The sequence below is a fragment of the Panthera uncia genome, chromosome E1, assembly GCF_023721935.1.
Source record: "Panthera uncia isolate 11264 chromosome E1, Puncia_PCG_1.0, whole genome shotgun sequence".
Lineage (NCBI taxonomy): Eukaryota > Metazoa > Chordata > Mammalia > Carnivora > Felidae > Panthera > Panthera uncia.
Genome location: NC_064814.1, coordinates 61,089,205 through 61,106,746, shown reverse-complemented (window position 1 = coordinate 61,106,746; position 17,542 = coordinate 61,089,205). Strand labels below are relative to the sequence as shown.

Here is a 17,542-nt window from a genome sequence, read left to right as displayed (position 1 = left end):
GGAGGAGGAAGGAGGAAGTAGAAGGGAGGGGTGAGGAGGGAGGAGGAAGGAGGAGGGAGGAGGAAGGAGGAGGGAGGAGGAAGGAGGAAGAAAAAGAAATGACACTGAACCAGCAGGCAGAGGGAACTCCCCCACCCCATCTCAGCCTGCACGGGGGAGGGGTCTGGCCCAGGCCCCTGCTCTCACCAGCGTCCAGAGCACCGGGAAGACGCGGGGGGCTCTCACGATGAGCAGCCGGCCCAGGGTCTCAGGGTAGTTGTCCTCGACCACCTCAATCATCCGCAGCAGGGCCTTCACCCCCGGCCGCCACAGATGCCGCATGTTGAGACCCTCCAGGTCCACCAGGCAGGTCCAGGAGCTGCGGCAGAGATGACCCCCTCACTGCAGCTTGCTCTGCCACATCCCAGGGCCCCCCGACAGCCTCGGTTGGTGGGGGGCCTTGGGAGCTGGCACACAGGACAGAGAGGCTCAGGAAGCCAGGGCTGGGAGTAGAGGGGCGGAGGCCGTAGGACACTCTTGTGGATCCTACCCCCCACCCCAACCCTAGGCTGGGGAGGCCATGTGGTGAGGAGGCTCAGTGCATGGCCTCTAAGGCTAGTCACCCAAATTCAAGTGTCACCTCCATCCCCCAAGAGCTGTGTGACACAGGCAGCTTCCTCATCAGGACAGTGGGAGTGGCAGTAACATCTCAAGCAATTGTTAGGATTAAATGAGATAGTATATGTGAAGTTCTCTGCAAGAACAGGCCATAGAGTGCACTCCTTCAAAGCAAGTCATTGCTACCAATCGTTGAAAAGGCTCCGACTGCTAAATAGAGTGTAAGCGCCAAGAGCACTCACTCGCTCCAGAGCCAGACGGCCTGGATTCAAATCTCAGCGCTGCCGCTTGCTGTGTGGCCTTGGCCAAGTTACTTAACTTCTCTGTGCCTCCATTTCCTCAGGACTAATTCATTAGGAAAATGACTATTCTACTGCAGCGGCTAATCCCTGGGAGCCCTTCCATCCTGCCTTTGATCCTTCCATCCACACCGCTGCAAGGAGTCCCTCCTGACACCCTGTCATCTGAGCCATCTCAGGTGAATTCCACTTTGGATCAGGACCCTGATTTATTGATCGATTTCCCAGCCCAGCCAATGTACATCCCCTTAGAAAAGGCTCCAAACAGCAAAGGGACTCAATTTTCACAAAGATCAGGCCATTTGGGGATAAAAAGTGGCAGGTCCCACTGGCCTCTCCCTCCCAGACTGTAATAAGGAGGATGTGAGGCAGGTACTTCAACGAGCACTTGCTGCACAGCAAGTGTTGCACACACATTTGTGTTCTCTCTCAACAGATGTGGCTTTTGATAATCCATGAAGACGCCTTGGGACTCATGATGTTATTCCCACATTACAGACGAGCAAGCTATAGTTCAGAAGGTTCATGTCACCCTAAGTACTCATGCGGGAAACTGAGGAGTCTAGGGAAGTCGGACGAGGGTTACCGGATTGCCATGACACCTGTTGAGTCCGCCTGCCTGGGAGGCAGAGTCAAGGTGCTACCTGGGATGGCAGAGTTGGCCTCAAAAAGCAAGGCCCAGGGCGTAACATCCTTGAGATCGAGGCAGACAGTAACTTACCCACTTAGCAACAACCTGGGATGAGCACAGCCACTCTGAGCCTCAGTTTCCCCCTCCATAAAGAACAGGGACAATAACAGGTCCTGCCTCACAGGATCACTGAACAAATTAAATGAGGACATTCCTGTAAAGTGCTGAGTCCATGCCCAGTGAAGCTTGGCTGTTTTTACTCTTTCAGGGGCATTTGCTCCTGGCGGGGGTTCTTACCTGATGGGACGGCCAAACTGCTTTGTGTTCCCTTCACATCTCTTCTGTCCTTCCTCGTTGACGGAAAGAACCTGGAAAGTAGGGAATGTGCTGGCAAACATTCACTTGGCTGCTCCCCCCACAGGCAGCCCTGGGGTCTGGGGAGAGAGGACCCCTACTCACATGCTTCAGCAGTGCCTCCTCCCCCACGGCCTTCATCAAGCCTTTGGTGTCCATGTGGCCCAGGCGCAGGATATAGAGGGGGCGGCCGTCTTTGCAGGGGAGGCCCCATAAAGAGAAGGGACATTATTTCAGGAGTGCTGGTGAGAGGGCAGGCCCAAACTTCTCTTCGGAGAAGGCGGTGCCAGGCTGTGGCTCAGCCTGCCCCTCCTGTCCATTTATTTGGGAATGCTCTACCCACTCCCAAGAGGGATTGATGCCAGTTACGGTGACAGAAGCAACGTGTTCAAGAGTCAAGAGACAGACTGACATCACAGGGGAAACTGGGTGAGGGGCATGTGGGAACTCTGTATGGCCTTAGCAACATCTCTGAAAACCTGTCCTAACATTACACGTTTATCTGGAAGCTTTTTATTTTTTTTTAATTCTTTTTAATGTTTATTTATTTGAGAGAGAGGGACAGAGACGTGCTCACGTGCAAGTTGGGGAGGGGCAGGGAGACAGACAGGGTGAGAGAGAATCCCAAGCAGGCTCCACACTGTCAGTGCAGAGCTCAACGCTGGGCTCGATCCCATGAACCGTGAGATCATGACCTGAGCTGAAATTAAGAGTCAGATGCTTAGGGTGCCTAGATGGCTCAGTTGGTTAAGTAACCGACTCTTGGTTTCAGCTCAGGCAATGATCTCACAGTTCATGGGATTGAGCCCCACATCAGGCTGTGCGCCGACAGTGCAAAGCCTGCTTGGAATTCTCTCTTTCCCTCTCTCTCTGCTCCTTCTTCACTTAGGCTCTCTTGTTCTCAAAATAAATAAATGAACATTAAAAAAAAAAAAAGAATCAGACACTGGATGAACTGAGCCACCCAGGCACCCCTAAAGCTTTTTAAAAAAGAAAATATGAACCATGTTATAAAGGAGTATGGAGAGAGTGGATGACGTTGGTTCTTAGCTTTCTATCAGCCAAAGCAAATAGGAAAAATAAGGAATTACATACTAATACAATCGATTCTTGTTATTCATTGTAGTGATGTTTTCCAAAGTCACCTTGAACACTGAATCAGGAAGTACTAAAGCATCGTTTCCAGGAAAAATATGGGGTAAGGTCCTTGCGAGCCTCTAGACACAACATTTTTGTCAACTGATCAATACATAACCTTGTTCTCTGTGTGTTTCTATTTAAGGACACCTTATTGAGTATATATTGTTGATTCATTAACATTGAACTCATTGCCAGCAGCGTCACACTAAGCCTGAAGGAAGCTTATCTAACATTTTCTCCATGAGTCACAGCCTTCTTGTGCTTTGAAACACTAGCCAGCACTCCTGTATTATGCCTGGGGGCCATTTTAAGCACCAAAATCACCCCCAAAATGCAAAAAAAAAAAAAAGTAGCACTAAGTAGAGTTTAAAAAGGACTCTTGTTAACAGTGTAAGAAATGAAAAAAAGAAGGATATCTCGTTCAACCTCAGCAGGGGACACACAGGCCAGATGACTCTGACTTTTCGCCACTCTACACGTGTTCATAATTGACCGCAAAAGCACCCTGAGTATTGACTTGGGGGTTACAAATACATTATGGTGAGGAAGCAAATTCACAATATGGAATCCATGAATAATGAGAATTGACTATATATTGAAGTGTCCCAACCGGTCCTTTAGGTGAGTCAAACACTCACCCTAATCAATATATACAAATTTTTACATCAAGGGCAGTTTAATAAAAAACTGAGAGGGGCGCCTGGGTGGCTCAGTCAGTTGAGCATCCGACTTCAGCTCAGGTCATGATCTCGTGGTCCGTGAGTTCGAGCCCCGCGTCAGGCTCTGTGCTGACAGCTCAGGGCCTGGAGCCTGCTTCAGATTCTGTGTCTCCCTCTCTCTCTGCTCCTCCCCTGCTCACACTCTGTCTCTCTCTCAAAAATAAATAAAGATTAAAAAAAAAAAAACCTAGAGAGAAGACCTATCTTTAAAAAGAAAAAAAAATGAGAGAGAACTTATTTGTAGCGGGTTGAATAGTGTCCTCCAAAAATTCACGTCCACCCAGAACCTCTGTATGTGATCTTATTTGGAAACAGTCTGCAGATCAGATTGTTTAGGACCTCGAGATGAAATCCTGCTGGATCAGTGTGGGTCCTAAATTCAGTGACCTGAGGTCTTTATAAGAAGAGAGGACACACAGGCACCCAGAAGGAATCCACGTGAAGACAGGCAGAGTGTGGGTATACAGCCACAAGCCAAGGAACACCTGGGGCCACGAGGAGCTGGAGGAGGCAGAGACAGATTCACCGCAGGGAGCACAGCCCTGCCCACACTTTGATTTGGGGTTTCTGCCTCCGGAACTGTTGGCAGATACCTCTCTAAGGCACCCGGCTTGTTGTAATTTGCTACGGCATCCCCAGGGCGCTGATGCATGCCCATGCAGCCATTATGTGTGGGGGTCCCCATGATCAGAAGTAAGGGTGGACTAACGCTGCCTCTGCATGGAGAAATGTTGCCTCAAGCCCACATGTCTCTTCCAGCCCTACTTTCCTCATGGCTGGGTGAACCCCAAGGGCATCTCCAGATGCCCAGAAGAGTCAAAAGGAAAAATAATAAGATCCCAATGTGAAAAGTGGCCCCCTATGCGTTCTGTAGGTAAAGGGACGCACCTATGTCCTGGTAGTGCCAGCCCCCCGCATAGAATTCTTCCAGGAGAGCAGGGGGTCGCCAGGTCTGAAGGAGGAAATCCACCTGGTGCTGCTTTCGCCAGCTCAGGGACAGGCGCAGCATCTCCCGGGCCTTGTCCAGGTGGAAGTCACGAGCCCGCAGGAACCGAAGGATGTGTTCATCTTTGGGAATCTGAGACAAGAAGGGTAAAGCCTGTAGAACGGTAGTCCCTCACCCAGTAGAGAAGACTGTGGAAAATGAGTTCTCCTGTCTTCTCTGCAAAATATATAGCTCGGAAAAGGACCGCACACTCCACCGCGAACGACACAGCCAAGGGGCGGGCTGTAGTGAAAATCTGTGAGTTTGGGCTGCCAGACATTTCTCCCTCTTCAGGCATCTCTTTGCTTCTGGGGAGCTACGTGTCCTCCCCACGCCCCAGCACCAGTGCCGGTTTTAGCTGGTGTTGCCACTCAGCATTCCACTCCCATGGCCTCAGCGGTGGCACAATCCAATCAGAGCATTTAGACAATTTAAATCAGAAGAACGGGACGTGAAGCCCTTTCTCTGTGGTGGTAAAGGTGAGCCTGCAGGTTATGGGGAGCCCCAGCTCCAAGCTCAACGAGGAAGGAAGTCTGGCGGGGATGAAGCAGAAGTAAACAGATACAAGAGCTCAGCGGCCCCGACCGCATGGGAGTCCTGATTCGGGATATCCCTGAGACAGGCTACATGGCCCCCTGGGCTGAATGATGTCCCTTCCAAATTCATGTCTACCCAGAACCTCAGAATGGGACCTTATATGGAAATGAGTCTATCCGGATATAATTAGATAAAGTGAGGTCATATTGGAGTAGGTGGGCCTTCCTGTGTTTGGACACAGACACAGGACACATGGAGGAAAAAAGACCACGTGATGGTGAAGGCAGACACTGGAATGACGTATCTACAAGCCAAGGACTGTGGCAGCCACCAGAAGCCAGGAAGGGGGAGGCATGATACAGACTGTCTCTCAGAGCCTCCAGAAGGCTGGAGAAAAGGCAGGCTCCAGAACCCTGACCACACCTTCACTTCAGGCTTCGGGACTCCAGCACTGTGAGGATAAGTTTCTGTTGTTTGTAGCATTTTCTTTCAGCAGCCTTAAGAAATTAATACATCCCTCTCAACAGTTTGTTATATGAGCCAATAAATAGCCCCCTCCTCTTTTTTTTTTTTTTTTTTTTTGCCTTGACTCAAGCTGTGTTCCTACCACATATAACCCAGAGTGTAATTCATAGGCCGAGGTGACAAGTTAAGTCCCTGCCAGCTCGCCTTCCTTCCCTTGGGCAAATATTGACAGGCAAGAGAAATCCAGCTCCAGTAAAGGCTCCCCTGCCCTGAGTGCTCATCCGAGCCAGACATGACTGTAGGCATTTTATGTGGATCGTCCCTTGAAATTCAGTCTAGGTGATGTATGCTAGCATTATCCCCCTTTCACAGATGAGAAAATGAGCAGACAGGTTAAATCACAGCCCAACATGAAAGCAACTTCCTTGTCTGCACCCCACACACACGCAGCATGGGGAGGGGATAGGGAGGAAGGGCAAGCTCAAATTTCTCATTCAACAGAGCTGAAGGTCAAGTCCATGCTTGGGACCTACATGCATGGTGGACATTCCTGTTATGGGGCTTAGAGTCTGGAGCCATTTTGGGTTGTCACAACTGGGGAAGAAGAGCTCCCGGCATCTAGTGGTGGAGGCCAGGATGCTGCGACACCCAACAGGGCACACCCCACCCCATAAAGAACTGTCGGGCCTCAAATGTCAACAGTGCAAAGGATGAGAAACGCTGCAATCAACGGTATGCACAACATGCATTACAGATACATGAGACGATACATGATAAAAAGAAGGCAAAATACAAGTTTTCAGAACTGCTGATTACATCCGCCTGTTTACCTGGCCCTTCCTCCCCCAGTGCCTGGGGTGAGTGGCTGTCATTGAACATGGTCTGGTAGGCCCCAGCTCTGCACCCACCTTGCCTTTGTGGGTCTCCTGCAGCCAGTGTCGCAGCTGGATGAGGCAGCTCTCCTGCATGGGTGTGAGATGACCCAGGCAGCGCTCAATGTAGTCTGCATCTAGCTTGTCCCCTGCAGGAGAAGGTGGAGGCGTTCAGGACCAGAGGGCGATGCCACTGTCTTTACCACATGGTCTACCCTTTCTGGAACCCTCGCCTCATTGGCCGCCTCAGATCTGAAATGCAGTTCCAAGCCGTACAGTGGCCCTTTCACCCAAGAACAGCCACATGGGCTCCACATCTTCTGGTCTTGCTGGCCCTTTCCAAGGGGTTTCTGAAAACTCATGGTGGGGCCAGCTTGGATCTCACAGTGGCAAGTGATTTGTCTCCTCTGACTTCGGACATCAAGCTAATTCCAACCCCCTGGAGCTAACCAATCTCTGAAGATAATTAACAATACGCACTCATATTTCTAGACATGCACCATCTCAGTGAGTTGTCTCGACGCCCCAGTGAGGCAGGCACACTACTGTCCCCACTTCACAGAAGACAAAACTGAGGCCAAGACAGGTTAAGTAGCGAGTGGATGCATGTGGTGCACCGAGCATACAAGAGATGGTCAGTAAATACAGTTCCTTTTGCCTTCCCACCTCCCAGCCCCTCTGTGGGCTAGAGGCCTTTTGTAGACGGAGCCCTGACCCCAAAATACAGCCCAGGAGCTGCACGGATCATTCCAAACACTGTTCAGTCCTGTCCTGCACAATGGGACTGTTTGGGGGTCAGCATGTGCGGGCATTTAGAGGCTGGGCTCAACCTGAGGTCCCACTGCCCACTCTTTAAAATTTGTTTTTCAACATTTATTATTTTTGAGAGATAGAGTGTGAGCAGGGGAGGGGCAGAGAGAGAGGGAGACAAAGAATCTGAAGCAGGCTCTAGGCTGCAGCTGTCAACACAGAACCGGACACAGGGCTCGAACTCACGAACCATGAGATCATGACCTGAGTCAAGATCAGACACTTAACCGACTGAGCCATCCAGGTGCCCCACCCATTGCCCACTCTTAACTGTTGAGGTGGCAGATGCTGGCATGGTGAGGCACACCAGCATGTTAGCATCTCCGCAGTGGGTAGACGGTCCACAAAGAGCAGCCCCCATGAGTGTAGCCTGTTCTTTGTGTTCAGGTGGCACAATACGAAAACAAACGGAATGTGTGTACCTCCAGCAGCAGGACCCAATGGTTCCCTCTAAAACAAGAAAAGTCCAGGGCTGGAGGTCAGCAGGCATCTGGGTAAACAGAAGCAGGAGGGATGCTGGTGGTGTATGGGGACAGGTGGCGTCCAGACCCCCCAAACAGAGTGGTCAGAAGGGGAGATGCTGGAGACGGTAAGGAGGGGTGGACAGGATGAGAGAGAGAACACAAGGGAGACAGGAGATACCAGCATCCTTCCGGCCTCTATGCGGCTGTGAAGGCCCCTTTCTCCTGAGCACAAAGGCTCAGTGATTCAGAGCAGGGTGGAAGGGGGGTGACTCTGCCTCTCGCCAGCCATCCTGAGCACAGTGCAGAGGGCGAAGGAAGGAAAAGCCTGGCGTAAAATTAGGGTAAAAGTCATGACCACCAGACAATGTGTGCAAGAAGAGGCAGAAGTTTTAATTTTTCTAATATTTAAAAAAATTTTTAACGTTTATTCACTTTTGAGAGACAGAGACAGAACACAAGCAGGGGAGGGGCAGAGAGAGAGGGAGACACAGAATCCAAAGCAGGCTCCAGGCTCCGAGCTGTCGGCACAGAGCCCCACGTGGAGCTCAAACCCACGAACTGTGACATCATGATCTGGGCCGAAGTCAGTCGCTTAACGGACTGAGCCACCCAAGCGCCCCTAATTTTTAAAATATTTTAAAAGTTCACATACAACAGCAGCCAGCTAGCACAGAGTTGGTACAGAATAAATATTTGTGAATGAATGAATTTTGTTCTCCCTACACAATGCCCCAGATGTAATTTACTGGTTATGTGGCATATCTCTAAGAAAGCCAAGCCTGACATTTCAGTGACCCCAAAAGAATGAATCATCATGAGCACAAATGCACGGAGCTAAAACTGAACTCAGGGAGTATGTGTAGTTTTGTGTCCTAGGGTTTTTTTAAATTTATTTAAAATTATATTGTAAACATTTCCCATTATCAATAAAAGCCGAAAATATGACAAAAGGCTAATTGCCTTACATATGAAGAGTTCTTACAAAGCAATGAGAAATCAATGGTCAGGGATGCCTGTGTGGCCCAGTTGGTTAAGCCTCCGACTTCGGCTCAGGTCATGATCTCACGGTTTGTGAGTTTGAGCTCCACATTGGGCTCTGTGCTGACGGCTTGGAGCCTGCTTCAGATTTTGTGTGTCTCTCTCTCTCTGCCCCTCCCCCACTCGTGCTCTGTCTCGTTCTCTCTCAAAAATAAATAAATAAAATTTTTTTTAATTAAAAAAAGAAAGAAATCCATGGGCAAACAGGAAAATAGACAAAGTACAAGAACAGAGAGATTCACAAAAAAGCCATATGGAGTCACTAAGCATGAGAAAATAATATTTGGCCTCATTCATGAGGAAAGACCTAATCACTAATTTACTAGAGGTCACTTTTTGCTTTCAGAAGTTTAAAACATTTAATAATAGTCTCGTGGGGAGCCAGAGTGAAGTCAGGAATAGACATAGCTACACACTTTTGGGGGAACATTGATTAGTACAACCAATCTTTGAAGGTCTAACTGGTAAATCTGCCAAAATTTTACCTGCATATAACCTTTGACCCAGCAATTCAACTGTAAAAATTTTATGCTATAGGGGTGCTTGGCTGACTCTGTGGGTGGAACATGCGACTCTTAATCTCAGGGTTGTGAGGTCAAGCCCCACGTTGGGGGTAGAGATTATTTAAAAATAAAATCTTAATGGGGCACCTGGGTGGTTCAGTCAGTTAAGTGTCTGACTTCAGTTCAGGTCATGATCTCATGGTTCATCAGTTCAAGCCCCACATCAGGCTCTACACTCATGTGCAGAGCCTATTTGGGATTCTCTGTTTCCCTCTCTCTCTGTGCCTCCCCAGCTGGGGCTTTCCCTCTCTCAAAACAAGTAAGTAAACTTAAGTACAAAGATACCCTACATTATTTCTATGTTTTAAAAACTGGAAACCTCACGTCCATAAAGAGAAGACTAGATAAATAAACTAACAAAAATAATAATAAATGTTTATTTTTTAAGTTTATTTATTTATTTTGAGAGAGAAATAGAGAGAGAGAGAGAGCAAGCAGGGGAGGGGCAGAGAGAGAATCCTAAGCAGGCTCCATGCTGTCAGTGCAGAGCCCAACATGGGTCTTGAACCTGCAAACCATGAGATCATGACCTGAGCTGAAATCAAGAGTCAGATGTTTAATTGACTGAGCCATCCAGGTGCCCCAATAATAAATGTTTATTAATAAATGAGTTATGGTGCAGCCACACCATGAAATACCACAAAGTGCTGAAACAGATGCACTGACATAGAAAGCTGTTCAAGCAACATTAGTAAATGAAAAAAAGCAAAACATCAAGCAGAATGTGTAATGTTGGCTCAGCATAAATTATACAGGTATGCATGCCTGTATATACACATGTGTGTATACGTATGTACATATATATGGCTAGGTAGTTTCACGAAATACGACCACAAAATTAGTATTGCCTCCAGAGAGAAGAAAAGAGTCTTACTTCCTCATTTACATCTTCCAAGAAGTTTGAATATTTCTTTCTACCATCTCCATACATTACTCATATAATTAAAAATAGTAATAAAACCAGAGAAAAGGGCAGCCCTGAGGCACCAGATCAGGTCAATTCCTGATTTAGAAATAAACCAGTTCTGGCTCTTGGGCCGGAAGGAAGGAAGAGAGGGTAAAGCAGCGGGAAAGGGCGGAAGCTGAGTCTTTCCAGTTCGTAGACCCATTCCCAAGGGGACCCGCAGCAACTCTTCCCGCGCGGAGTGAGCAAACACAAAGCAGGTTTCCAGGGACTGGGGCAGTTGTGGGGGGCACAAGGGTACAGGCCTGGCCTGCTGGCTTCAGCCACAGGGACCTACCGTCTGTAACCACCACCTCAGGCGCAGGGCCTGGAGCACCGATGGGCCCGTCAACCTCCAGGGAGCCCGGATCCCTCGGCCCAGCCTGGGAGCGGGCGTCCTCCTCTCGGACGGGGGCAGGCGTCCATCGGGGAATGTGAGAGGTGCCCTGGGAGATAAGCTCGTTCAGGTAATGTTCAATCACCTCCTTCCCCTGGAAGCCAGAGAGACCAGAGGCATATGAGCCGCAGGGCAGGAGAGCAGGGATAACCTCATCAGCCTGGGAGTCACTCCCACCTGGCTGCAGCCCCACCCCTGACATGTAGCTACGGAGAACTTGAAATGTGGCTGGTCCAAATGGAGATGTGCTGTGAGCGTCAGATATGAACCGGATTTCCAAGACTTAGGACGGAACAAAGAATGTAAAATAGCTCATTGGTAGGTTTTCTATAGGTAACATGTGGGTTAAAATACATCGTTGAAATGAATTTCACCCGTTTCATTATGCGAAAAGGCCTCTCAGGGACAGGTCTGAGAGCCTTACACAGCAACCAATTTTAACCAGGAAAAAGCACCACAGAATGCCCCTTCTCTGTCCAGAGTTCACTACACAAGCCCCAAACATCAGGGAGCATCTGGATAATGATTATGGTGCCCCCATTTCAGGCCAGGTGGTTTCCACTCATTATCTTGTGTGTTATGGTCATTGTTAGGATACTCACTCTATGGATGAAAAGACTGAGGCCAAGGAAGGTTAAGGATCGATCTTGCCCGATGTCACTTGGGTTGTCAGGTGTCAGAGCAGGTTTTGAACCAGGCTATGAGGTCTGTGTACCTTCCTCCCTGTGACTGATGGAGCCCACCCCTTACCCTCTTGACGTTAGCTGTGTACTGCTTCATGGCGATCTTCTCCAAGGCACTTTCGAAGCCAAAGAAGGACCGGATGTCGAGCGAGGCGGATTGCTCAAAGCAAGTCCACTCTTCATTCTCGGGGTGGACCTGAAAGCCAGGCAGCCACAGTGACAAGTCTCATTGTGGGGGATGCAGTGCCCCCCCTCAGGGCTCTCTTGGTGATCTGGGCCCAACCAGAGCAGCTGTGGACAGCATGGCAATACCAGAGTGGGGGGGCAGCAACCCCACCCGGAGAACAATGCCAAGTGTTAGAGAACAAAGAGCCTTCTCATGAGGGGCTGGAAGGAAGTGGGTCTGGCATCTGCAAGCCTGTCCCTTAAAAACTGTTCTATAATGATATATTTAAATGAGTGATATATTTAGGGGCACCTGGGTGGCGTAGTCAGTTGGGTGACTGGCTCCTGGTTTCGGCTCAGGCCATGATCTGATGGTTTGTGAGTTCGAGCCTCACGTCAGTCTCTGCGCTGACAGTGTGGAGCCTGCTTGGGAATCTCTCTCTCCCTCTGTCTGCCCCTCCCCAACTATCTCTCACTCTATCTCTCTCCCTCAAAATAAACTTTATAAATGAGTTAATGTACTTAATATATAATTATATGTAAGTTATATATAACTATTACATATTTTAAATATATATTTTAAAGTATTTATTATGTTACATATTTATTGTAAACAAATACACACACACACACACACACACACACGGACAAACTTTGTTGACAGAGCTTCTATGCAGACCCAGACTTAGTCCCTCTCAAACTTTCCTGGGCAGAAGTATTACCAGGGAGTCTGTGAAACATGCAGATGCTGGGCACCTGGATGGCTCAGTCGGTTAAACATCCGACTTCGACTCAGATCATGATCTCACAGTTTGTGAGTTCGAGCCCCGTATTGGGCTCTGTGCTGACAGCTCAGAGCCTGGAACCTGCTTCAGATTCTGTGTCTCCCTCTCTCTTCCCCTCCACGGCTCATTCTCTCTCTCTCTCTCAAAAATAAATACACATTTAAAAAAAAATTTAAATATGCAGATGCCTGGGCCAAATAGGTCCAGGGCAGGGCCTGAAAACCTGCATTTCCCAAGCAGCCTCAGTGACGCTAATTCAGCGGTTGGTAGAACTCATGCTGAGAAATATGCACTAAATACATATTATAAATGCACTAAAAGTGATTTATAAAAAGCTGCCACCCACACAACTCCCTAGAGGTAAGCATTGGAATATTCTGGGTCCAATTCCCAGAGGAGCTGGAGGTGTGGAAAGAAAAAGCAATGGGCATTTACTGGACACCTGCTGTATACGAGGCACCATGCCAAATGCTAGGGATGGGACAGATACACAAGGCAATGCCCCCCCCCCCATAGGGAAGGCTCTAATGAACCATAGTTACGACACTGGAGTTATCATCATGAAAACTAGCATTCGGGATCTAGCACAGGCTAAAGGAGCTTTACCTACATTGTCTTATAGGCTCCAGCCAGCACCGGATGAGGCGGGCTCTGCTGACAGGTATGCAAGGGGTGGCCTGGGGAGGGGAAGCAACTTGCCCAACATCATTCAGCAAGGAGGTGGCAGAGCTGGGCTCCATCCCAGCAAACGCCTCCAGACTCCTCCCTCACTCCAACCCGGGGGCAGCAGGACCCTGCCCCTGCAGCCCCCATTCTCAGACTTCACTCATCCACCTCTGGGTCTTCACACATGCTGTTCCCACCCCAGAACTCTGTTCCCAGCCCTCTCATCCACCAGCTCTCAGCTTGGTGGCTTCAGTGGGACACTGTTACCTAACAGAGTGCCTCTCCTCTTATTTTCCCTAATCCTGTCTTCTGGATCCCTTCTTAGTATTTGTGAAGTTGTAAGATTACGTTGACCTTTTTTCTTGTCTGTATCTGCCACTGGAATGGAGGTCCTTGTGAGAACAAAGGTCAGGGGGACTAGTCCGTGCTCTGGCCGGATGCCCAGCACATAGTAGGTTCTCATTCAGTGTGTACTGGAGAATAATAATAATTACTATTAATGATCTGAAAAGGTAACACACATACAGGGCTTGGTACGTTCCAGGCCCTCTTCTAAGGGGTTTCAGATACTTTTCTTCCCCTACTTCTCACCACAACCCATGTGGGAGGTGTCATCATTAACCCCATTTTACAGATGAAGAAACTATAGGGGCCGCTGGATGGCTCAGTCGTTTAAGGGTCTGACTTTGGCCTAGGTCATGATCTCATGGTTCGTGGGTTCGAGCCCCGCGTTGGGCTCTGTACTGACAGCTCAGAGCCTGGAGCCTGCTTCGGACACAGAGCCTGTGTCTCCCTCTCTCTCTGCCTGTCCCCTACTCATGATCTGTCTCTCTGTCTGTCAAAAATAAATAAACATTAAAAATTAAAAAAAAAAAACGTAAATGAGCCTCCCTTTCAAGGAGGAAGAAAAGGACAGAGAGAAGAGGGAGGTGGAGGCAGGTTGCCAGCTTTCCCCAATAAAATACAGGATGCCATATTTGAATTTCAGATAAACAACGAATAATATTTTGGTAAGTATGTCCCAAGCGGTATTTGAGGCTATTTAAACAAACAGAAAAGTATCAGCTGTGTATCTAAATTGCAGATGTAAGTGAGTGTCCTGCAATTTATCCGACAAGGCCCTGGGAGCAGGGGAGAGGCAGCCAGGCTGATGCGTGGACTGCAGGACACAGGAAGAGGGCGGGACGCAGGAAGGGGGCGGGACGCAGGCTTACAGTGTAGCTGCAGTTCTCGTTGACCACCACGCGGTTGGCGAAGGTCTCATTGTGGGCTTCAATGAGGAGGGTCCTCTCCCTCCAGTTCAACACGTTTCTCTGCACAAAGACCACGTGCTCTACGCCGGCAATCTGCAAGGGAAGGAGCAGCGAAGGGGGTGGGGGCTGCTGGATACCAAGACTCACCAAGACCCCAAGACCCCGCGCCTGCCCACCAGCCGGCAGTATCCCGTACCCAGCCCAACACCCACAAACCCCAAGACCCCCTGTGCCCCACCCGGAGCCTGCCCAGCAGCCCCAGCCCCAGTCCCTAGCTCCTAGGCCTTTGTCCTTCCCAGACCGGCCCTCCGACCTAGAACGACCGCCCCCTTTCCGCAGGCCCCAACCCCAACCCCAGGACGTGTACCACCAGCACCTGCACTCATATGCATACTCACTGGCTTCACCACCTGAGCCCGCCCCCAGATCCCCCCCTTTCCAGTCCCCTCCTCCGTGGGGCCCCCCGGCACTTCTGGGAACCCCTCCCCACCCACCTTGCGCAGCAGCCGCGGGGCCTCCACGCGCAACCTGCAGCTCCGCTCCACCACGTGCACCGCCCCGTCTGCGCTGCGGGACTCGCGCAGGACCTCGCTGCCCAGGAAGACGGGGATCTGCGGGCAGGTGGGGAAGCGCTTCTCATAGGCCTACGGGCAGAGGGGGAGTGAGTGTCAAGGGGGCTGGGGGCCGTAGCCTCCTCCCTCCTGCTGGGCTGGGGGCTCTAGCCTCCTCCCTCCTGCTGGGCTGTGGTCTCCTTTACAAGAGCAGACACCTGTTTAAGAGCTGTGACACACCAGTGCCTGAGCAATGATTTGCAACTCACTCTTTGGATTTGCATTTGAGACTTCACCCTCAGAAGAAAAAGTGAGCTTGCCTGGAACATTTTAAAAGAAGGCATCTTTCAGAAAAACACTCTGGACGTAATCTAACACCTCTTCATGATAAAAACACTCCACAAATGAAGAATAGAAAGGAACATCTTCAACCTGTTAAATCACAGTTTAACATCATACTCCATGCCAAAAGATGGAATGCTTTCCCCGTAAGATCAGGAACAAGGCAAGGATGTCCACTCTGGCCACGTCTGTTCAACATTGTCCTGGAGGTTCCAGCCCTGGCAGTTAGGAAAGCAAAAGAAATACAAGGCATCCAGTTTGGAGGGCGAGAGTCTGTGCCCCGTTCCAAAAGTGCCAGGGTAGGAGCCTCCGGGGTAAGCCGGCATCCATAGCTGACTGTATGCAAATGGGGTCTGCTCCAAGAGCCTGTCACAGTCCACGTGCCCCGGAATCAGGATCAAAGCAGCTCCAAAAATAGTGCAGGCATCTGAGGACACGCACCTCCTCCCCCATCCCTCCCGGCTCCTCCCAGCTCAGAAGGGCAGAGGCGGGGGAGGGGCAAGGAAGAGATGGAACTGTGCCTGGTGCCCTTAGTGTCACCCCAGGCCCCACAAGGCCAGCCCAGTGCATCTTCCTGCCATATGTTGAAGCTGCTTGCCTTGTACAGACACAGCAGACACACCAGGGTTAGAATAAGGAGCCCCTGTTCCCCAGGGGAGAGTGCGCAGTAGGCAGGCACTTATCAGAAGCCTGCATAGCCTGCGGACAAAGCCAAGTGGGCAAATTCTGTGCTGGTGGCCACAGTTCTACTTCCTCCCGACAGAGGCACATCCTTTCTCTAAGCCTCTTTTACCACCTGGAAAATGGGTATATCCCAAGCTTGCCTCCCAGAGTATGAAACCCAAGCTCAAGCTCGCCGGGCGGTTCACTGAAGGCAACCAGAATTTTCATTCCCCAGGCAACAAGACTCAAATGCAGCAGAACACAGGTCTGCAAAAACTGCTCCTGACCAGCCCTATCTGAGTACTTCCTTGGGATCCAATGCAGGAGGGAGCCAGAGGCGCTGGCCTGGGCCCACCTCTGTGACAGGCAGAGGGATGTTGACATTTTTTGAAAGCATGTGGAAGGAAAGGGGTGCGTGTTTCGGAACTGGACAGGCTCAGTTCATGTCTCTTCTACTTTCTCACTGAGGGACCTTGGGCAAGTCACTTGCCCTCTCTGAGCCTCTATTTCCTCATCTGTAAAATGGGATGGTGAGGAGGTCACCAGATGTTGTCTCAGAGGAGTTGGCACTCGAGGAGCCTTTACTGTGCTCCTCCAGCTGTGTATTTTCTTCCATTTCGTCCTCTGAATGGCATCCTCATTTGACAAATGAAAAAATTGGAACCCAGAGAGGCCAAGTAACTAACCCAAGGTCACACAATGAAAACTGGTGAATGTGGATTTGAATCCCATTGTGGCCCAGTACCCCACTCCTTCAGGAACACCTTGCTCAGCAGCTCACTTGTTCTCCTGGGCAGCTGGGAAACAGCCAGGCATTGTCCCTGGGGCCCTGTGGTCACAATTTCCCCCTTCTCCACACTTAGTACTTCAACTCCTACTGGCGGCAGCCACACTGCCCTTGAGTTTCTGCACTTCCTCTGACTATTCTACAGTCTCTCCTTCTCCCCGGATGAAATGACATAGTCAGAACAGGCCTAGATGCTCAGAATGTGTCCCACACTCCTTGCTGTGGCCAGCCAGGCTCCAGGCAATCTCTCCCACTAGCCACCTTCACTCCGCTCCAGCCACGCCAGCCTTGCTATTTTTCTTTTCTTCTGCTTTTTTTAATGTTTATTTATTTTTGAGAGACACACAGAGTGTGAGCAGGGGAGGGGCACACACACACACACACACACACACACACACACACACACACAATCTGAAGCAGGCTCCAGGCTCTGAGCTGTCAGCACAGAGCCTAATGCGGGGCTTAAACTCACAAACTGTGAGATCATGACCTAAGCCGAAGTCAGACACTTAACTGGCTAAGCCACTCAGGTGCCCCCGACCTTGTTCTTTCTAAAACACATTTTTATGGGTTCACTTGTGCCCCCTTCCCGCCACCAACAAAATTCATGTGTCCTACCCAGTACCTCTGAATGTGACCTTATCTGGAAATAGGTCGTCGCAAATGTAGTTAGTTAAGATGAGGTCATACTAGAGTGGGGGTGGGGGGAGAGACTGCTAATCCAATATGACTGAGGGACATTTGGTCACAGACACTCATATAGTGTCTTCACCATGTCAAGATGAAAGCACAGGTTTGGGTGATTCCTCTACCGGCCAAGGACTCCAAAGATT

The 17,542-nt window shown here is 49.9% G+C and overlaps 1 protein-coding gene across 1 annotated transcript in view; it reads right to left on the bottom strand.

Annotated features, from left to right (window-relative positions):
• SEC14L5 (SEC14 like lipid binding 5) overlaps positions 1-17,542 on the bottom strand; it is a 43,702-nt gene that overhangs the window by 13,444 nt on the left and 12,716 nt on the right. The window contains exons 2-10 of the mRNA XM_049637475.1: positions 14,861-15,010; positions 14,328-14,459; positions 11,565-11,693; positions 10,716-10,908; positions 6,636-6,748; positions 4,629-4,818; positions 1,987-2,075; positions 1,825-1,895; positions 187-358 (exon numbers count right to left, since the gene is read on the bottom strand). Of these exons, the coding sequence (XP_049493432.1) occupies positions 187-358; positions 1,825-1,895; positions 1,987-2,075; positions 4,629-4,818; positions 6,636-6,748; positions 10,716-10,908; positions 11,565-11,693; positions 14,328-14,459; positions 14,861-15,010 (1,239 nt within the window). The remainder of the gene's footprint in view (positions 1-186; positions 359-1,824; positions 1,896-1,986; positions 2,076-4,628; positions 4,819-6,635; positions 6,749-10,715; positions 10,909-11,564; positions 11,694-14,327; positions 14,460-14,860; positions 15,011-17,542) is intronic.